Here is a 23121-nt window from a genome sequence, read left to right on the forward strand (position 1 = left end):
GAACTGCTGATAAGTGCCATCTTCTCTTCCTTGCCAGGTAGAAGATGGCTAACATCACATGTTTGATGTGAGGTTATCTTGAGCCTTGTCGATTTAGATATTTTACTATCACTTCGCTGTCCAAGACCAGTGTGATGTGGACTGCTCTGCGAGGGGATAGTTTCTTCAACGTTAGGAAGACTGCCATAGCCTCCAAGATGTTGATGTGAAAGGTTTTGAACAGGTGCGACAAATTCCCCTGCACTTTTTTTTTTCTTGCGAATGGCCTCACCATCCTTCCAGGGAGGCCTCTGTGTGTATTACCACTGATGGTTGAGGTTGTTGCAAGGGAATTGTCCGTGCTAGCCTCTTGGCGGTTGACCACGGCCTTAGTAGTGTACGCAATCGGGTCGGTGTCAACCTTTGTTGATCTCTTCGAGCGTTTGATGCGTATCTTCTCCAGACTCCTGACGCATCCTTTAACTGTGCTTTTAGCACTGGGTCTGTCACTGCTGCGAACTGAAGAGAGCCCAATACTCTTTCCTGTTGGCGCCTTGAAATCCTCTTGCGTTTGATTAGTCTCTTGACAGATCCCGCTATCTCTCTCCTCTTCTTTAGTGGAATGGAGAGATGGTGTGACTGTAAGTTCCAATGGATTCCTAATCATTGAAACTTCTGAGCTGGAGAAAGGCGAGACTTCTTGCGGTTGATCTTGAAGCCTAGGTGTTCCAGGAACTGGATCACCTTTCCGGCCGCTTGCAGACAAGTCGTCTTGGATGCTGCCTACACCAGCCAATCGTCCAGGTAAGCCACTACCTGAATTCCTTCTGAGCGTAGTTGTTGGACAATTGTATCCGCTAGTTTTGTGAATATCCTTGGGGCTATGTTTAGTCCAAAGGGCATGGCTGTGAAGACATATTTTGTCTTCTGTATCCTGAATCCTAGGTAGGAGGAGAGGGGGCGACTGACTGTGAGGTGCCAGTAAGCATCTGCCAGGTCTATTGAGACTGTGTATGCCCATTTTGGTAGAAGGGTCCTTATGTGTTGTAAGGTAAGCATCCGGAACTTGTTGTTCTCGATGAACTTATTGAGTGGAGACAAGTCTAAAATGACTCTTAGTTTGTCCGAGTCTTTCTTGGGAACACAGAACAGCCTTCCCTGGAATCTGATGGACTTCACTTTCCTTATTACCTTCTTGTTCAAGAGTTCTGAGGTATATTCTTCCAACAAGGGGGTGGAGTGTTGGAAGAATTCTGGAAAAGGGGGTGGAATTTTGTTCCATTTCCAACCGAGTCCATTCGTGATTAGGCTGTGGGCCCAGGGATCGAAGGTCCAACGATCACGAAAGAGAAAGAGTCTGCCTCTCATTGCTTAGAGGTTCCTGAGGACTTGTTTCTGTGACCACGGCCTCCTCTACCACTTGGGGGGTTTCTTGAGGAGCCTCTTTTTGGGCCTTTACCTTTGTAGGGCCGAAAGGTAGTCGTGTGCCTCTCAAAACCTGGGTTGAAAACAGGTGATTGGGTCACCAGCTGCTGAGGGACCATCTGAAAGGTGGTTTGTGGCTGGGTTACCATGTGAGGCACTGTGGCCATGGTCACGGCCGGAAGTTGTGCAGGTCTACGTGGTTTCTTTGCCTTCTTGTTCTTAGGCTGGGGACCACTGTCTGAGGATGATTTCCTTTTAGAGGACATGCCCCACTTTTGGAGAAGGTTCCTATTCTCCGAGGCGGCTTTGGCAATAACTTCCTGGACCATATCTTGTGGGAAAAGGTCTTTGCCCCAGATGCATGATGAGATCAGCTTCCTGGGTTCGTGTTTTACCGTTGCTGCGGCAAACACATGCTCTCTACAGGTCCTCCTTGACCTGATGAAGGCATATAAGTCCTTCACAAGGGTACCCATGTGGGACTTGGTTAAGACTATGCACATGTTTGGGGCATTGGTTAGACCTACACACATTTCCAGGCAGTTCTGATGAGATAAGGAAGAGGCGAGTCTTCCTTTTGTCTCCTGTTCCCTTCTCAAAAGATGTTCTGGCAACTTTGGAAGGTTCTCGTTGAACTGCTGGCCTGCTATCTCCGGATCCAACTTTGAGACGGAGAGGGTTAGATGTACTTCTTTCCACTTCTCCTCAGAGGTAGGCATGGGTAGAGATAATGGTTTGCATTCCTCTAGAACTGGGTAAGATTTGCCCTCTTCGACTGCTTTCATGACACAGTCAAGGGCTTTCACCAAAAAGGGGAAAGCTCTGGAAGAAGGAGCAATGAAGGTTGCGTGCCTCTTGCTCAACACCAAGACTTTGGAGTTGGTATATCCGGCCCCTTTCAGGGTCTTGGTTAGGATGGCTTGTGCCTTGTCATGCTCAAAGACAATAACTTCCTTAGGTACCGTCTCCTCGCGGGATGCAGGTTCATCTCGCAGTCTCAAGTAGCAATCTGGGTATGCTGAAAAGCTGGGCCAGAATTGAAAATCTTCAAGGGGTTTGGCCCCTAACTTCTCGGAGATGTACAGCTTCCCATTCATCATGGGCATGTGCTCCGTATACCTCCAGGGGTTGGTTTCGAAGCAGTGAGGGAGGTCAGATACTCTAAGGGGCTTAAAAGAGCCCCTGGAAATGCCAGGGCGTTTCTCTCCCTGTACCTCTCTCTTCGTCTCTTTGAGATCTTGCTTAATCTCTTCTTGTTCCTTCCGGAACACTGCCAACATCTGCTGGATGGACTCTAGGAGCGCTTCGCTGCTGCCGACCTGTGTAGATGGTTGGGGAGTTGGGGCTGAAGAGGTTGACGGCATAGGTTGATATGCCGTCACAGAGAACTGAGGGTCCTCAGTCACCGTCGAAATGGATCCTTCTTCCTCCATAGGTGGTTGAACCACTTCTTCTTCAGGGCCTTCTTGCAGTAGGTCCTGTTTGGTGTCGGTGGACACCTCCGACATCCATTCTTGGTGGATGTCCATGCCTTGCAGTGCCTTGTTGATGTCCGCGTACACTGTCAGTTGGATGAAGGGAGGCTGGACCAGTACCTGGGGCACAACTGCACTGGATTGAGCCTTACGGAACAGAGGGCACCTCAGAGATTCGTTAGGTAGGTAAGGTCCTGGAGAGTTCTTCTGGAACCCTCTTACCCACCTTTGAAGGGTTTCCCTTGCTGTATCCCTTGACTCCGTGGTGTCAGGGATATCTTCTCCAAAGCCGTCGGTCAGCAAGGTCGAGCAGTTGGAGCAACCCTTTGTGTCCCAGTACCTCAGGGATCCAGATATGGTGCAGCAGGGGGCATGAGACCTGCACATCGTATGCCCATAAAAGTCCTTACTCTTTGTTGTTGCAGAACACAACTGCACACTTCACCATTGGCTCCTTCTGTAAGAGAAAAAAGGGTGAAATGAGTATTCAGTTGTTTATATCATTGATATAAATGCATGCTTATAAATAGTAATACTTACTATTATATTTAATAGCTTAGGATAATAAGCTAGAAAGGAAAATAAGAAAGACGCATATCTGTGTTTCCTCTCCCAAGCAATCGCTGAGACCTCCGTCAATAATAAAATTTAAATTTTTTATAAGGGAAAATACAGGGTGGAATAACTCTTGTACGTAGAGCCGGAGTTAGTGAATATTTATACTATCTTCTCCACCTGTAGAATATTAATACTGAACAGTGTTTCATGAGTGTCCCGATAATCAAAGGGAATACTTCAACCTCAGCATGTTATGCGGTCCCAACATTAGAGTGTGATAGGATACACAGAGTATGTAAGAAATACTTGTACTACTGTATTGTTGTATACTGTAGTTTTACCAACTACTGTATTGTTGTATTCAGTAGTTTTACCAACTACTGTATTGTCGTATACTGTAGTTTTACTGACTACTGTATTGTTGTATACTGTAGTTTTACCGGTAGACTACCGAGGTTAGGCTATTGCCTGGCGGCACTAACTGATAGAGAGAGAAAAAGAATAGAAAGGAGGATTTCCTATTATTATGGTTTAGCACAACAATTGGAAGTGTAGGAGGGCTACTGCCGCCTACTGTCTCCTTGCCAGAATGAGAGTTCTAATGGAAGGGGAGGAATGCATCTGATTCTAGCTTCCATCCGGCCACAACTTTTGCCACCAGCTGTACTGCTGGTTGCAAGGTTTGTGGATGGCAGGCCAAGAGAGGACTGAAGAATTCTCATTAGTATGATGGGTTCCCACCGGCAGCCGTCAGGGCCGGCTCAGTCTTTCCCCCCGGGGCATTCGCTTCCGGTGAAGGAAGGACATAAGGAGGAGCTGGCCGAGGCGGCAACCTAACCGCCGCTGGTAGGGTCCCGGCCGGCAACTTAGTCAACCCAGTAAGCCGGGATGACTGTCAGAATACCAGCGAAAGAATGTTGTGACGGCTAGGCCGACACTAAAGGACAGAGGGGGGAGGGAAAAGGGTCCTATAGTTTGCAGGGGAGAAAGGTGGCGGCAGGTATGCCAGCCTACTTTCGACTGTAAACTAAGGAAGCATGGCTTCCTGTGCCAACGCCGTTGTGGTCGGCAGAGGAACAAAGATTCCCCTGTCGGCGACATTGTCGGCTGTAAGACGTGTCTTATAGTTTACAGGGGAGAAAGGCGGCGGCAGGTATGCCGCCTGCTTTTGGTTGTAAACTACGGAAGCGTAGCTTCCGTGCCGACAACATCATGGGCGGCAGAGGAACAAAGATTCCCCTGTCGGCGACGTTGTCGGCTACAAGACAGTACACGCTGAGTTACCGTCTTACTTCAAAACCGGGATACTCAGCGGCAAACAAGATAGAAGGTATAAGAATATCTAAATCAAGCCGGAGTTTACCACTCGCTGGCGATGGTGAAAGATAGGGTTTGCCGCTTGTAATGGCGGCGGCTTAGGGAGGGAGTAAGGGTTTAGCCTCTCTTTTCTCTAAAAGAGAAAAATATCGAATCATATCCATAAATTCTAGGGGATATCTATCCCCAACCAAATTAATAGGGAAGGATACGATGAGGTTATACAAAGGGAATTACTTTACTAACGTATACAAAGCGGGTTAGGCTAGCCTAACTCCGGTGGGGACCGCGGCCAGTTTGGTACCAACGGGGTCCCCGTCATATACGAAAGTAACGTTACATATCGGAAGAGGAAATATAATGTATGGGATTTCTTCACTAGTATAATTTGCCTAACTAGCTAAAATTTTTCTTTTATAGCTAAATACCGGGAACGTCGCACTACTGACTAAATAAAATGCATTTATGATGTGCGACAGCGGTCTCAAAATGGCTGCCTCCGGTGTCGGCTACGCTCCACCAAACACACTTAAATTATACGAATTTAACTGTGAGAAGGGAGCCTTAAAATTATACACAGGAAAGATTAAATACACAACTTTCGAGAGGCTGAAGATGCTGGAGATTGCATAATAATATTCCGAAATCAGTAACAAACACCGAGAGAAACGTGGGAGTGCACTTAGCTTAAGTACTACAGATTAAAGGAATGATGGGCCATAGTAGTACGGAAAGGTCCATCGGGTACCTTGATAACGGCTCCCTTTTTTTTCGCCACTCTCCTCCCTCAGAGAGTCAAATCTATTCGGGGTGAAGATTGCTGTGTCGTATCAAAAAATATGTCCCCTGATATTATGCGATATCCTTAAATTTCTATTATAGATACTCGCGCCAGGAGTTAGAATTCTGAAGACCTATGGTTAATTCTCTGGGAGTATCACTGTAGCAAAATATCCCTTGGAAAGCTACCTAAAGGAACCTTCCATCAGGACGACATGGCTGAGCCCAAAAACACGTGGTAGACAAGACAGCAAGGGACACGCTGCCAAACGGGAAAAAGTATATTTCATAACGGCAGGTACCACATAAACTGTGACATAATTAAGCTACCTGGGGCCTGCCCACCAGTTACTACTACTAATACTACTACTACCTGAAGTCATAATCGTATCAAAGGTCGAAGGTTTGCATGGCGTATAAAAAAAAAAACATAATAGAAGTCAAAATACAAAACAATTTCAGCATAATAATATATCAATTGACTGGAATTTCCCTTAGTGCCAAGATCATAAAAGAAAGATGCACCACAGTAATCATGTCCCTCCTCCAGCACATACAGCATAAGAGATCAGCAGACAAATGCATATAAAACACTTTTATTTTCTGTTGTCCAAGTATTTCCTTTAATCTTCTAATTTCCACAAAAACGCTTCAGGTTTCTAACTGTTAAATGTTCCTATGTAAGAGAGGATGTGAATAATTAATAAGTCAGAGGAACAGTACAGTATACAGGAAAACTGGTGATACTTTTTTAATTTTGTTCATAAGTTGCCACTTAGTATTAAATCTTATATTTCACTTTGTAAACATGTGTATGTATAAGGCATTGTTGGTCACTTGTTATAGATAATTTTATCATTGAATAATGTTAGATTGTTAAAAAAAACATTTCATGGTAAAACTGTATTTCAGAACAAAAATTATATATGTTACTGTAGCACAAATCCCTTTGTCAACATAACTCCGCGAATCAGTGAGACTAGTCTTTGAACTGTGTCTGAACAAAAGGATTCAGACTGGGAAAGAGGGCGTCTACATGGAGAACAGTTTAAGCAGAGCCCTAGTGTCTAATAATAACAATTTATGCATTTGGGGTATGATTTCAAAGTTATTACTTACTTTTTGCTTATTTCGTTTAGCGTATAAAACAAATGTTAGTTAGGATCGTGATTTCAAAACTTGCAAAAGATTATTACAAGTCATAGCTTAGACTATAGTCAACGCTACTTATATAATCCTAGTCTTCAAATGGGTTTCTTCAGTTTGAGGAAAAATAAATAAATAAATGAGCGAGGTGGTGAGTTATCTTCGCTATTAGGAATACAATTAATTCTATCTTTTTATCATTTTACTTTTACTTTACGAACGGAAGACTTTGATCAGTTCAGAAATATTCAGCCACACGTGTTATGTGCAGATTCTAAAGAAATACAATAACAATGTATCTTAAATTACAATAATAATATTAAACAATAATAACAATAACAATAATAATAAAAATAATAAATATTAACAATAAACGGATTTTGAGCGAAGCGAAAAATCTATTTTTGGGTGAGGTAGTCATGTCGTCCTGATGGAAGTTCCTTCGAAGGTAGCTTCCTAGGTATATTTGACCTACAGTGATATATCCCAGAGAATTTACCAAAGGTATCCAGAATTCTAACTCCTGGAGCGAATATCCCTTAAAATTTTACGCAGGGATATCGCGTAATATCAGAGGACGTATTCTTGACACGTCTCATGGCTCTCTACGCCCCCAATAGAGCTTTCACTTCGAGGGGAAAGAGAGGCAGGAACAAGGAGAGTCGTTACAGAGACATCACTCTCGACGCTCCCTACTGCTCTGCAAATAGTGCGCCAATCCGCCACCGCGAGGCGCCACCGTCATTCTTTGTAGCTTTGTAAATGTTGCAGATACAGTACCATAGGGAGGGATTCATTATCCTTTTGTCAAAAAGAGGGTGGGTCCATCAGGACGACATGGCTACCTCACCCAAAAATAGATTTTTCGCTTCGCTCAAAATCCGTTTTTTGAGCTTCGGAAGTGTACCAGAGCATTAATTAATAGTGCCGTTCATCTCGAGCTAAATCTTTCCTCTTTGGTCTTTAGACCTAGAGACACTTGATGTTACCGTTATACATCAATCAGCTGATTATGAAATATGTCAGTGCTTCCTGCCCCCTACAGGGAAGAGTCTGAGTAGACTCGAGGAAAAAACCCGAGGATTGTGAGTTCAAGGAACAATCTAGCAAACAGTTTGTATATTAGTGTCAACATATACGTACAGCATAGTCTGTACTAAGATGGTATTGGATTGGGCAGGTTACTGTACCTCCCAGGTCTGTCGATGAAGAGACGGACAGGTTTATATACGTGTAGGAAACCTTAAACAGTAAAATGAACAGTCTAGTACAAGATCTTACCTGTTTGCCTGGAACACAATGAATCTTAGTTCTGGTATTTACTTAAATATCAAAAAGAGTCAAGGATGCTCTGACTTATACATACAAGTAAATATTTGGGGCGAAAGAGACGCAAATATTCGTTCTATTGTTTATTACAAAAATAGAAATCATGGTTGTAAACAATTACAATGTATGCTGAATAATTCTGCATAAAAGCATAAACAGTAATAACAGGAATAATAGGGTTTACCTGAAAAGGAAAACATTAGCCACTCTACGGGAAATATGAAATTTCACAATACATTGTGTTGTTACTAGGAACACTGCGCATATAAGAATGCCTGGCACTTGTGTCAGCTTATTATGCTTAATGTCACCTGTGTAGGGAGAACAGTCTATAGTGTTATCACATAAACACAAAACTCAACATGATATGTCTACGAGTCTATCATGTACACCCTTCACTATAGATCCCGAATAGTGCACTGTTCTTCGCAGTAATCAAGCAGCGGATTTTATTATACTGCCCGCCGCCACCACATGAAATTTAATTTCTTGTAATTGCTTCGCATAGTGCTTGAAGAAGACCCTCGAGGACTTCCATCCAGTATAAGCACGAAGACTTTCAAACGACATCGTTTGGAAGAAATTCAGAGACGAGGCAACTTTCCTCGGATCATGACCTGCGGGTGTACTGTCTGGATCCGCTCTGCGAATGAAGTAGGTGATTTTCGCCCTAATCTGTTTCAAGGATAACGTTGAACCAGAAGTCTCTCCTCTGAAAAGCTGACCTCCCTTAAAGTCTGAAGTTCTATGAAGATAGACCTTTAGGCATTCCACTGGGCAGAGGGATGCTTCTTTCTTCAGAGGGCAGATTCTCCAGGGACCCCATCTCTTAGTGGGCAGCTCGTTCTTGGCGAGAAACGTCGGGTCCGGAAAGAGGTTCAGTTCTCCGCAGTCTGTGAACTGAATGTGGCCATCATCCCTCAAGAGGGCCGCTATTTCGCTAACTCTGGCTCCCGAGGCTAGTGCAAATAAGAATATCACCTTCTGAGTCAAGTCTTTCAGCGAGCAATCCTCATTGTTCAGGGTTGATGCTAAATGAAGAACTTTGTCCAAAGACCATGAAATGGGCTTAGGAGGAGCGGCGGGCCGAAATTTTGCGCAGGCTTTTGGGATCTTGTTGAAGATTTCGTTGGAAAAGTCTACCTGGAAGGCGTAAAGTATTGGTCTGGCCAGGGCAGATTTACATGTAGTAATCGTATTGGCTGCTAAACCTTGTTCATGAAGATGAATGAAGAAGGACAAACAGAAGTCCGTAGAAATCTCCTTAGGTTTCTTCGCCTTGACAAAGGCCACCCATTTCTTCCAGGAAGACTCATATTGTCTTCTTGTTGACTTTGACTTGTATTCTTCTAGGAAGTTGATACTGTCCCTAGAAATCCCAAACCGTTTCTTGACCGCTAAGGCGAGAAAATCATGAGATGAAGGTTCTGGGTTTTCACTGATGAAGCTGAGACAGTCAATTTCTGCACTTGCTGAGTCAGAACTGGGTCCGGCAACGGGATCAGTTTCAGGCGTAGTTCCGTTACCAGGGGGAACGAAACGCTGTTGGGCCACTTGTGGGCCACTATTGCTGCCGTCCCCCGAAAGGATCTCAGTTTGTCGGGGACTTTCAGCAGAAGGTTGGTTGGAGGTAATAGGCAGATCTTGGACCATCTGTTCCAATCTATGGACATTGCATCCGTTGCCTCCGCTAGAGGATCCTCGTATGGGCCTACGTACCGGGGTAGCTTCTTGTTGTCGCTCGTTGCGAAGAGGTCTATCTGCAGTCCTGGGACTTTGCGTAAGATGAAGGAGAACGATCTTGCGTCTAGGGACCATTCTGACTCTATCGGTTTGGTCCTGGATAGAGCGTCCGCTGTCACATTGTGGAACCCTTGAAGGTGGACTGCTGACAAGTGCCACCTCTTCTTCTCCGCTAGGCGGAGGATGGCTAGTATCACTTGATTTATGTGAGGCGATCTCGAGCCCTGTCGATTTAGGCATCTCATTATGACTTCGCTGTCTAGAACCAGACAGATGTGGATTGAGCAGCGGAGTTTCAGTTTCTTTAGGGAAAGAAGAACTGCCATGGCTTCCAGAAAGTTGATGTGAAAGGTTTTGAAGAGGGGAGACCAGGTTCCTTGGACTTTCCGATGATGAGAGTGACCTCCCCACCCTTCTTTCGAGGCATCCGTGTGAACGGTGACTGACGGTGGAGGTGGTTGTAAGGGAACCTTGTTCTTTAGGTTTTTGGCCTCCGACCATGGCTTGAGTAGGGATCGCAGATGATTTGGTATCGGTCTTTTTAGATCTCTTCGAGCTTTTGATGCGTATTTTTTCCAGACTCCTGATGCATCTTTTAATTGTGCTCTCAATACTGGATCTGTCACTGAGGTGAACTGGAGAGACCCCAACACTCTCTCCTGTTGTCTTCTTGATATCCTTGCAGACCGAAGAAGGCTTCTGACAGATCCTGCTATTTCTTTCCTTTTCTTTGATGGAATGGAAAGGCAGTGCGACTGCAAGTTCCAGTGGACGCCCAGCCACTGAAACTTCTGAGATGGAGACAGTCGGGATTTTTTCAAGTTGATCTTGAATCCTAAGTGTTCCAGGAACTGGATCACTTTCTTGGAGGCTTGCCTGCATTCTTCTTCGGATGCTGCCCACGTCAGCCAGTCGTCCAGGTAGGCTACCACCTGGATTCCCTTTAGGCGTAGTTGATGAATGACTGCATTCGTAAGCTTGATGAATACCCTCGGAGCTATGTTTAGTCCAAAGGGTATGGCTCTGAAGACATACTGTCTTCTTTGTAGTTTGAATCCCAGGTAGGGGAAAACTTGACGGCTGATCGGAACGTGCCAGTACGCATCCGTCATGTCTATGGAGACTGTGTATGCCTGTTTGGGCAACAGGGTCCTGATGTGTTGAAGCGTCAGCATTTTGAACTTGTAGTTCACTATGAACTTGTTGAGTGGTGACAAGTCCAGAATTACTCTGAGCTTTTCCGAGTCCTTCTTCGGAACACAAAATAGCCTTCCTTGGAATCTGACAGACTTCGCCTTCCATATAACTTTTTTGCTCAAGAGTTCCTGAACATTTTCTTCCAATATGGGGGCTGAGTGTTGGAAGAATTGAGGGAAGGTTGGTAGAGTTGAGCTCCAACTCCACCCCAGTCCATTCTTGATTAGGCTGTGGGCCCAGGGATCGAAGGTCCAACGATCCCGGAAGTAGAAGAGTCTCCCTCCTACCGGTAGCATCTCACTTTGAGTGCCGGGAGGAGGATTTACCTCCTTGGCCACGTCCACCCCTGTTGCCCCTACCTCTGGAGGGGCGTCTGGAGGAACCTCGAAAGGTTCCTCGTGACTTCGGCCGAAAGGTCGTAGACTGCCTTTCAAACACTGGGGTGAACACTGGTGACTGAGTCGCCAGTGTTTGGGGCACCAGTTGGAAGGTAGTGGGTGATTGTGCCACCGCCACCGTGGCCACGGGAAGCTGTTGCTGTTGCTTAGGCCGAGAGGGCACTTTAGGTCGTTTTGGTCTATTCTTTGGCTGGGGACCCTCGTCAGCTGAAGATTTCCTTTTGGAGGACAAGCCCCATTTGGAAAGAAGGTTTCTATTTTCAGTGGCGGCTTTGTCCACGACCTCTTTGACCACTTTACTTGGGAAGAGGTCTTTTCCCCAGATGTTAGAAGCTATCAGCTTCCTGGGTTCGTGTCTCACCGCAGCCGAGGCGAACCCGAACTCTCTGCAAGCCCTTCGGGCTTTAATAAAGTTGTACAGGTCTTTAGTTACTGTCGCCAGATGGGCTTTGGCGAAGACCATGTACATGTCCGGGGTATCTGGGATGCTTGCCATTGTCTCCAGGCCAGTCTGCAGAGACAAGGAAGCGGGTAAGCGTTCTTTCGTCTCCTGTTCCCTACGCAGGAGAAAGTCCGACAGCTTGGGGAGGTCTTTGCCGAACTGTCGTCCGGCAATATCTGCCTCCAGCTTCCCGACTGTGAAGGTGTTGTGTACATCCTTCCAGTCCGCATCGTCTGATGGGAAGGCAAGGGAGAAGGGTCTACACTTCTCCAGTGTAGGGCACGGTTTCCCTGCCTCAACTGCCTTGAGCCCTTTGTCCATAAAGGGAAACGCACGTTTAGGATCAGCAATGAAGGACGGGTGCTTCTTGGTGAGAGCCGGCACCTTAGAGCTGGTATAGGCCCTCTCTTTTAAGGTGGTGGTATATAAGGCCTGAGCCTTAGAGAGTTCAAGGACAATAGTTTCCTTCGGCTCTGTTTCCTCTCTGGATGCAGGTTCCGTCCTGAGACGGACATAGCAATCCGGGTAGGCCCCTTTGCTGGGCCAGAACTCAATTTCCTCTACTGGGACAGTGCCCAGTTTTTCTGAGAGGAAGATCTTCCCGCCCGACATGGGCATGTGCTCTGCGTACCTCCAGGGGTTAACGTCAGAGAAGGCGGGGAGATCTTTAACGTTTAGTTTCTTCGGGGCCAAACGTGTCGCAACTGGCTGATGCATCTCAGTCCGAAAAGAGGCCTCCTTCTCGGACGATTTCTTTTGAATGTCCTGCACCATGGACAGCAACGAGTGCAACGTACTTGTGATCGAATCTAGTTGAGGTGCAGTGGAGGAGGTTGAAGGCACCGGCTCCTTCACTGTGGCCGATGATACCGAAATCGTTTCGGCTTTCTCAGTTTCCGTCTCAGGTGGAACGTCATCTGCCTGATCCAACTCCTCCACTAGGAGATTGTTCTCGGTCTCCTCTGAGACAACTGACATGTTGTCTTCTAGTTGGATGCTCTCCAAGGCATCCTGAAACTTCAGATTCTACCGGAATCTGAACCAGGGGAATCTCAGGTTGAGCCTGGGGAATAACTGCATCCGAAGATGCCCTAGGGAAAAGACAAGCCCTCATCTTTTCATTAGGAAGGTATGGTCCAGAAGTATTCTTCTGGAAACCCCTGACCCATTTACGCAGCATTTCCCTTGCTGCGTCCCTTGACTCAGTGGACTTTTGGTCATCAAAAGCCTCTCTTACCAGTTTTTCACAAACGGTACATACCTGCGGGTCCCAATACTTGAGAGCCCCCTTGGTGACTGCGCAGAGAGCATGGGCCCTGCACATGTCATAGCCACAGAAGTTCCTACTGCGGACCCTGCAAAAACTATTCCCGCACTCGGGATGCTCCTCCTGTAAAGAAAGGAAAAGTCTATAAGTATTCGGTGAAATTCTCAAATTTCAACATACATATATTTTATATTAGCTTGGATAGGGTAAGCTATAAATAGGAAAGACACCTACATGTGTTTCCTGTCCAGCCAATTGCTATGACCTCCTCCAATATTGAAAGTAGAATTCTTAAGAATTTTCAGAGGAAGATGATATCCTATCATATAAAGTTTCTCTTAACACAATCTCCCAGTTTCAATATTGGGGATTAAGGACAATAATGGATCATAACCATTAAAGGAAGAGAGAATCACTCTCTTATATGTGGTCTCACAATAGGCTGCCCATGAAGCACCTTGTAGGTTGGAAAAACTTTGGGCTACAGCACTGACTGTTTGGTAACAAGTTGCCAGTCCTGTCAGGCCTGCCGGCACCTGTCGGGCCTGCCGGTGTCTGCCGGGCAAGCCGGCACATGCCGGCCTATTCTGGGTTATTGAAGGCAATTATTATCTTCATAAAATTGTGCGGTAGGCCGCCGGTTGCCAGCCAGCAGTGGCTCTGCCAACTGCCGGCGGCTCTGTCGGCGGGTGCGGTTCTGCCGGCCGGCAGTGGTACTGCCGGCTGGCAGTGGATCTACCGGCTGGCAGCCGAGGATCCTTCCGTCAAGGGGACCCAGTGGCAGTCGGCGGCAGATGACCAGGTATGGGTGGCCGGCTGCCAGCCGGCAACTCAGCAGCCGGCAATCGGTCCCCGAATGTCCAATGTCTTTGGGTTGTCGGTCAACTATGTTCCCAACAAGCGGCGGCAGGGCAACTGCCGGCCGGCAGACAATGGACATGGCCCAGTATGAAAGTACGAGAGAAAGAGAGGATGGAGGAAGGCAAGGGCTCAGCCTTGCTGGCCTGCATTCAGAATGAGGGTTCAAGTGGAAGGGGGAATTAAATTCAGGCTTCCACCCAACCATATCCCAGTCATAAGGGCTATGGAAGGCAGTCCAAGGGAGGACTGAAGAACACTAAAGAATATGAGGGTACCCGCCGGCAGCCGGCCTGGCCGGCGGCAGACGGGGAACCTCAGGCCAGTCCTACAAGAACCCTAGGGTCAATGTAGAATGACGGCCAGGAGGGTGTTGGATCATTCAACATGAAAGAGATAGTGGGGAGGGGGTAGGTGTCCTATAGGTAAGGTAATGCCCTAAGGCACTACCTAACCTAAAAGGATTCTGGTCTCATGAAGTAACCTCAGGTAGGAGAAATCATTTCCCCAGGTTGGGTTAGTCAAGGGAGAGGATGTCCGTAGGACACCATCTCACAGGAGAGCAGAATCTCGTACCAGAGACCATGGGCAGTGAAGAAATCCTTTCTTCGGTCTAGGGTCTACCAGCACAGGACTGTCTGCTAGGCCAGGGAAGGGGGAATTGTCATACAAAAACCCCCAAAGTATGGCCTAGGGAGGTCTAGCCTCCAGAAAGAGCAGCTTAACCTGACATGGGAAATCATTTCACCAAGACAGGGAGATGCCTAACACAGACTGATACTCTGATGTCCCGTCCTAAACTCAAAACCGACTCAGTGGTTAGGAGAAAGAAAATGGAACGTCTCAGTAAAACTTTGCCAGAACTCTGTTCACAGCAAAGAAAACTGAGAATAGCCTAGGCTAATCAGAGGGAAGGGGGATTGCTCTTAAATCTCCTAGGAGATTGGTATCAGCTTAAAAGGTATAAGAGGTGTCAGTCTCCCCTTAAAAAGCAATACAAGAGCAATGGGGACATGTATGAAAGTATACTAAAGCCCCTAGGCTAGTAGCCTAGGAGCATTAAGAATCGTTCACCGAAACTCTTTGTATACTATCTTGGAAGAGGAAAGCATAATTAAGTAATATCATAAATGTGTAGAATATTGCCTGTGCTTCAATAAAACTTTACCAGGAAGATTATATCATGCATGAAGTGTGTAGGTGCCTAGGCTAGGAAGCCTAGCACTCGTGAGGCTCGATCATAAATAGCCAAATCCACGACAACAATGACATAATATAAGAATCCCTAGCTAAATATCTAAATAGATAAAGTTATTAAAGCGTAAAAATGCCGGGAAAGGGTCGTTATGGCTAACTAAATGAACAGAAAGAACGACCGCGTCTGTGATGCCATCGGGCTAACAACAGCTCTTGTTACATTAATTACGATCTCAATCGAAAAGCAAAACTGGCAAGAGCTTACATTTACACAAGATAAAGATATTACTTAACTTTTCACAAGCTGATGAGGCTGGGGAAGACATCAGAGCGTCCAAAATAATCCAAAATAGCACGAGAGAACAGGGAAAACACCGGTCAAGCGAAGCTACGATAGAAAGAATGATGGTAGCGCCTCGCGGTGGCAGATTGGCGCACTATTTGCAGAGCAGTAGGGAGCGTCGAGAGCGATGTCTCTGTAACGACTCTCCTTGTTCTTGCCTCTCTTTCCCCTCGAAGTGAAAGCTCTATTGGGGGCGTAGATAGCCATGAGACGTGTCAAGAATATGTCCTCTGATATTACGCGATATCCCTGCATAAAATTTTAAGGGATATTCGCTCCAGGAGTTAGAATTCTGGATACCTTTGGTAAATTCTCTGGGATATATCACTGTTGGTCAAATATACCTAGGAAGCTACCTTCGAAGGAACTTCCCTCACGACGACATGGCCTAACCCCAAAAAATAATACTAATAATAATGGTGATGATGATGATGATAGGATGGCCCTGGAGTCTAGGCCTATGCTATTAGCTTTATAAGTCTTCGTCTTCTTCTGCGGTTGTGCAGCAGCAGGGTTCTCTCATTGATGTTAAGAAGATTGGTTCTATCAATTTTTTTTTTTATAGAGAATCTGGTGAAATAAGCTTAACTAGAGTTACAGTTATCCTGTAGCTGTTGGGTAGCTCTAACCATATTTGACACATGACTTGCTTGTGAGAGTGCCACTGTGTGACTGCCAGTTGATGTCCGGTTTGAACCCGCACACAACTACATCTCTGATACATTCTTCATGTTAAATACATAACTATGGTGGTTAAAAAGGCAGACACATTAAGGGGACCGTCCGCTATGATTTTTGACATAACTTTAAATAATCAAAAATCGTTTTATTGTTTCTAGGCATACAGAAACATATCGTACATTCTCTCTAGAAGTTTCAACCGATTATTTTTACAAATAATGAAGATAAATGATGACGTCATCCTTACTGCGTCGTCTGCATGACTGAGTTTGACAAATCATCTTTGTATGTTTATTTTTGCATATATATATATATATATATATATATATATATATATATATATATATATATATATATATATATATATGTATATATATATAGCGATTTTTTCACTTGTGTTTTGAAATCTCTTACATCTGGGAGAGATGGAAGGCATTGGTAAAGGGTAGGCTAACGCAAACTACGATCTTCGAGAAGACCAGCCAGAGTTTCCAAAGACGTATCGAAGTTACGTTGTACGTGTGTTTGTTTACTTGCAGTTCGTATGTACATTGTGTTTTCACAGCGTCCTCGAGAACTTTATAGCAAGGCCAATGTTACCTAACGTCAAAGAAAGAAGAAAAAGTAAGCAGAGAGCAACAAAATATAACCAAGACGAGAGGGAAACATGAAAAAGATTACAATGCTGGAACATTATAACTAAAACTGGCAACGAGAGGCCACTGGCAACTCATGACATCCTTACACCAAGTGTATTAGTAAACTTAGGGTTTAAATACATACTGTAGTTTATCGAGCCTTCGTGTAGGAATAAAGAATAAAAGTACACAGTAAGGGTATCATAATAATGTTATCTTGATTTTTTAAAGAAAAAAGCGAAAATTTATAGAAACTCTTTAGGAGCCCATAACTCAAAAACATATTTATTCCCACTTAGGTAAATTTTTATCACTTATTTATTGTTCAATTTTAGAGAGAAAAAATCATTGAAAAGGAATAAAAATCCCACAATTTTGTGTAACAGAATTTTGATTTTCCTTTTTTCATGATTATTTTACGTCTAGACAAAGAAAATTAAGAAAAATTCATTAAAAAAAGAAAAAGGAAAATCGAAAATCTGTCACGCAGAATTATTCGATTTATAAAGAATTTTTGATGGTATGATTTTCATTACAGTTGGTGTCATATTAAAGGAGGACAATGTACCTAACATTTTTTAAATCATGATTTTTGCTAATAAATCCAAAAGATTTTGATCAAATGACTTGAAATTTTTAAATAATGAAGGTACTATAAATATATCTATATATATATATATATATATATATATATATATATATATATATATATATATATATATATATATATATATATATATACATATGAACATATATCACAAGCACACGTGATTTCAATCAATGTAAATATCACCCACGAACGGCATTTAATACCGAATTCTATCTAGGAATATATATCCACTTGGAATTCATTTTATGGTAACAGCTTCTGGCCGGGTGGAGATTCGAACCCCCACCTGTGCGGCTTGAAACTATGCCTACAGTGACTCTACCGAGTGAGCTATCAAGAGAGAATAAAAGTTTATGACAAATCTCCGTACATATTCCTATCGAATTCAGGAATCTGTTCATAGACTTGAAATAAACCTATCTCGACCATGATAGCTGAATCGTGAGTTTGTAACACGTGGTTATTTTAAATGAACATATATCACAAGCACACGTGATTTCAATCAATGTAAATATCACCCACGAACGGCATTTAATACCGAATTCTATCTGGGAATATATATCCACTTGGAATTCATTTTATGGTAACAGCTTCTGGCCGGGTGGAGATTCGAACCCCCACCTGTGCGGCTTGAAACTATGCCTACAGTGACTCTACCGAGTGAGCTATCAAGAGAGAATAAAAGTTTATGACAAATCTCCGTACATATTCCTATCGAATTCAGGAATCTGTTCATAGACTTGAAATAAACCTATCTCGACCATGATAGCTGAATCGTGAGTTTGTAACACGTGGTTATTTTAAATGAACATATATCACAAGCACACGTGATTTCAATCAATGTAAATATCACCCACGAACGGCATTTAATACCGAATTCTATCTGGGAATATATATCCACTTGGAATTCATTTTATGGTAACAGCTTCTGGCCGGGTGGAGATTCGAACCCCCACCTGTGCGGCTTGAAACTATGCCTACAGTGACTCTACCGAGTGAGCTATCAAGAGAGAATAAAAGTTTATGACAAATCTCCGTACATATTCCTATCGAATTCAGGAATCTGTTCATAGACTTGAAATAAACCTATCTCGACCATGATAGCTGAATCGTGAGTTTGTAACACGTGGTTATTTTAAATGAACATATATCACAAGCACACGTGATTTCAATCAATGTAAATATCACCCACGAACGGCATTTAATACCGAATTCTATCTGGGAATATATATCCACTTGGAATTCATTTTATGGTAACAGCTTCTGGCCGGGTGGAGATTCGAACCCCCACCTGTGCGGCTTGAAACTATGCCTACAGTGACTCTACCGAGTGAGCTATCAAGAGAGAATAAAAGTTTATGACAAATCTCCGTACATATTCCTATCGAATTCAGGAATCTGTTCATAGACTTGAAATAAACCTATCTCGACCATGATAGCTGAATCGTGAGTTTGTAACACGTGGTTATTTTAAATGAACATATATCACAAGCACACGTGATTTCAATCAATGTAAATATCACCCACGAACGGCATTTAATACCGAATTCTATCTGGGAATATATATCCACTTGGAATTCATTTTATGGTAACAGCTCTCTTGATAGCTCACTCGGTAGAGTCACTGTAGGCATAGTTTCAAGCCGCACAGGTGGGGGTTCGAATCTCTACCCGGCCAGAAGCTGTTACCATAAAATGAATTCCAAGTGGATATATATTCCCAGATAGAATTCGGTATTAAATGCCGTTCGTGGGTGATATTTACATATATACATATATATATATATATATATATATATATATATATATATATATATATATATATATATATATAAATTATGTATTTTGAATCATTATAAAAAAAATGCAGGAGATAGTGGACAGTCCCCTTAAGTATTTATCTTTTTATCATTTTCATCATAATTGACGATTATTGGGTTAATTTTTTCACATTGATCTAGCTGATATTTTGATAAAAAAAAAATAGCATATATTCTCTAAATTCATGCTTAATGAACTGTATCTTTTATTGAGCGAAGTTTCAAAACACTTTGTCCCGGGAACTTAATCTCATTAGAAATGTGAAGAATGTGACAGTTGCCAGTTAGTGACTTTCGATCAAAAATCACAGAATTCAGGTATCACCAGTTTTGCTGTATACTGTACAACAAAGGAAGGGCATAACTAGTTAACAAGAGATGACAACATCACAAATTAACTGAACATCACCAAGGAAACACTGAAGTTCTCATTCAGTCGAACTTGTTTTTCTTGCTTGATCAAAATTCCATTCAACTTGTTTGTAAATGTCCCATAAAGAATCATTTTCAAGGGAGCGGACTCAATTTCAGTTAATTAAACTAACAACTGAAAGTACAACTAGAGTCCAGCAAATTTGGAAATTTGTAACAGCATTCTCCACTTTTCAAAAGACCACAACTTCTCAATTCCTTACAAATTGTCTCCAGCACAAATCTTCATATGCCTTTTCATTTTTGCTTTCCTGCTAAAAGCCTTATTACAGACACTGCAATTAAATGGCTTCTCCCCAGTATGAATTCTATCATGATCTGTAAGATGATGTCTCCGAGAAAAGGCTTTGTCGCAAAAACTGCACTTAAATGGCTTCTCCCCAGTATGAATCATATGATGCTGTGTAAGATAATGCCTCTGAGAAAATGCTTTGTTACAGAAATTGCACTTAAATGGCTTCTCCCCAGTATGAATTCTATGATGCTCTGAGAGGTAGTTTTTCTGAGAAAATGCTTTGTCACAGATACTGCATTTAAATGACGTCTCCCGCTTCCCAGTGTGAATTCTATGATGCTGTGTGAGATGAGGTCTCCGAGTAAATGCTTTGTCACAGAGATTGCACTTGAATGGCTTCTCCCCAGTATGAATTATATGATGCTGTGTAAGATGATGTCTCTGAGGAAATGCTTTGTTACAAAAATTACACTTGAATGGCTTCTCCCCAGTGTGAATTTTATGATGCTTTGTGAGATGATGTCTCTGAGAAAATGCTTTGTCACAGACATCGCACTTGAAGGGCTTCTCCCCAGTGTGAATTTTATGATGCTTTGTGAGATGATGTCTCAGGGAAAATTCTTTGTCACAGACACTACACTTAAATGGCGTCTCCCCAGTATGTGTTCTTAAATGTATTATGAGATCCTTTTTCCGAAAAAACCCTCTGCCACATTCACTACAACTGAATGACCCCCTCTCAGTGTGAGTTTCATAATGTGTTTTACGATCAATTTCGTTAGAAAATGTTTTGTCACATTCTCTGCATCTGAACTGACCTCCAGTGTGAATTAGCTTGTGAGTGTTGGGTTTAAATACTCCAATATATTGTTTTTCATAATTCCCACCCACAAATGACTCACTCATACCAACATCAGTGTGAGTTTTGGAATCAGTTTCTTGACAAAGAGGTTTTTCACAGCCACTGTTTTCGATCTGCTCCTCCTTATTCTGTAAACCTTCTTTCCCTCTTCCTCTTCCCTTTCCTTTGTCCTCTTTCCTACTGGATCCCAAAAGTATACCCCATTCCTCTTTCACATCTGTCTTTACACTCTCCTCCTCCTCTTTATTGACTTCCCTTTTGCTGATTTGTAAATCCTCCTCACTCACTGATGCATCTGAGCTGAAAGAATATTCCACGTCACCTGCGTTTGGCTCAAATATTTCTGGCTCTGCTTCAAATTCGGGCTCTGCTTTGAATTCCATGTCTGGATCCATGAGAAGAGAGTCATCATCAAAGAGTCCAGGACTCTTCATTAAATCTTCATTTTCCAACTTAACTGCAGTGTGTGGAAAGGAATCTTCCATTTCACATTTTATTGGAAATTCTGATGATTCAGAGTTCTGCATCCTCTCCCTACCACTAGATGACATCCTCTTCAATATGATCTCCAACAGTGTCCGAAGATAAATTTAATGCTAAACTCCCTATTCCATTTAAATCAAAGTCTTACAACATAAATCTACACAGACCCTTCTTTCTTTTTCTCATTCCTGTATCTCTTCTTTTTCTTCTTCTTCTTCTTCCTTTTTCTCAGTCCTGTATATCTTCTTCTTCTTCTTCCTTTTTCCCACTCCTGTATCTTTTGCAGATATCTTGTCACAAGCGGTGGATGATCATTTCCTTTGAGATGAAGTCTGAAATAACAGAGAACGACTATCATTGAAAAGGGTAAGAGGAAAATATTGGAGTTTTCTGAAATAAAATGACAATTTTCTGACTAGAATAACAAAATCTTGAAGTAATTTATATTTGTTTTCTATCCATACAAACATGAGTCTTTTAATTAGGGAGACTCACTGATTAGATGGTCGGAAGTCCCCTTGGAACCAAATCTGGAAGGTTCTGTAACTTCCCTGGAACTGTTCCAGTCCTGATCTGTGGAGAAACAAAGAGAGACCACTATCGCCCACTGTGAAATAGAATACCCTACCCTAGAGAGACGAACTGTAGGCGGGCCATCTTGCAGGAGATACACAGGTTTTAGACAATTAATGAAAACCCAGTCTCCACTGCCATGAATGGTATTTTAAAAAGCCTTTGGTTTGTGATGGATAATGAGGAAAGGGCCTGTGTAAGGGGGCGTCAGCGGTGGCTTGCTAGTGTCGGTGCACACAAAGACATGTTTTCGGTGTTTAAATCTTTCGGTATGTGTTGCTTTGCTTGGCGTTTGTACCTCTGCCAGCAAGGTGTAAATATTCCTACAATGTGAAGTAGGTGCTGGAGATAGTCAAAGGAGGTTGCACACAGAAAACATTCAGCAGGGACGACCAACGAGTCACAATACTCCATTTAAGTTGCCGAGACATCGAGGGTGTCCTTAGGAATGGTCTTTGATCCCAGGAGGTCCAGGGAAGCTGAATAAACCAGTTGGAGCCATTGCAGAGGGGCATCAATGTTATTATTATTATTATCATTATTATTATAATTATCATTATTATTATTATTATTATTATTATTATTATTAGCTAAGCTACAACCCTAGTTGGAAAAGCAGGATGCTATAAGCACAAGGGCTCCAACAGGGAAAAATAGCCCAGTGAGGAAAGGAAATAAGGAAATAAACTATATGTAAAGTAAAAAAAAATCGAAATAAAATATTCTAAGAACATTAACAACATTAAAACAGGTCTTTCATATACATTCTATAAAACGAAGCTTACATCAGCTTGTTCACCATAAAAGCATTTGCTGCAAGTTTAAACTTTTGAAATTCTACCTATTCAACTACTCGATTAGGAAGATCATTCCTTAACTTGGACACAGCTGGAATAAAGCTTCTTGGATAATGTATAGTATTGAGCCTCATGATGTAGAAGGCCTGACTATTAGGATTAACTGCATACATAGTATTACAAACAGGTTGGTACTGTCCAGGAAGATCTGAATGTAAACGATGGTCAAAATTATGAAAAATCTTATGCAACACGTATAACGAACTAATTGGACAACGGTGCCAGAGATTAATGTCTAGATCAGGAATAAGAAATCTAACAGACTGTAAGTTCCTCCAACAAATTACGATGAAAATCGGCAGCTGAAGACCAGACAGGAGAACAATACTCGAAACAAGGTAGAAAGAAAGAATTAACATACTTTTTCAGAATAGACTGATCACCGAAAATCTTAAAAGACTTTCTCAATAAGACAATTTGTTGTGCAGTTGAAGAGACAGAGCTAATATGTTTCTTAGAAGTAAATTTGTTGTTCA

The 23121-nt window shown here is 42.9% G+C and overlaps 2 protein-coding genes across 5 annotated transcripts in view; both read right to left on the reverse strand.

The window, feature by feature from the left end:
• Positions 1 to 23121, reverse strand: part of LOC137618630 (zinc finger protein 665-like) — a 235402-nt gene that overhangs the window by 141418 nt on the left and 70863 nt on the right. The window lies entirely within an intron of this gene.
• LOC137618606 (zinc finger protein 454-like) lies at positions 19394 to 21283 on the reverse strand. The gene has a single exon (XM_068348717.1). It carries the CDS (start codon positions 21281 to 21283, stop codon positions 19835 to 19837), a length of 1449 nt encoding a protein of 482 aa, XP_068204818.1. The 3' UTR covers positions 19394 to 19834.

This window comes from Palaemon carinicauda, chromosome 25, assembly GCF_036898095.1.
Source record: "Palaemon carinicauda isolate YSFRI2023 chromosome 25, ASM3689809v2, whole genome shotgun sequence".
Taxonomy (NCBI): domain Eukaryota; kingdom Metazoa; phylum Arthropoda; class Malacostraca; order Decapoda; family Palaemonidae; genus Palaemon; species Palaemon carinicauda.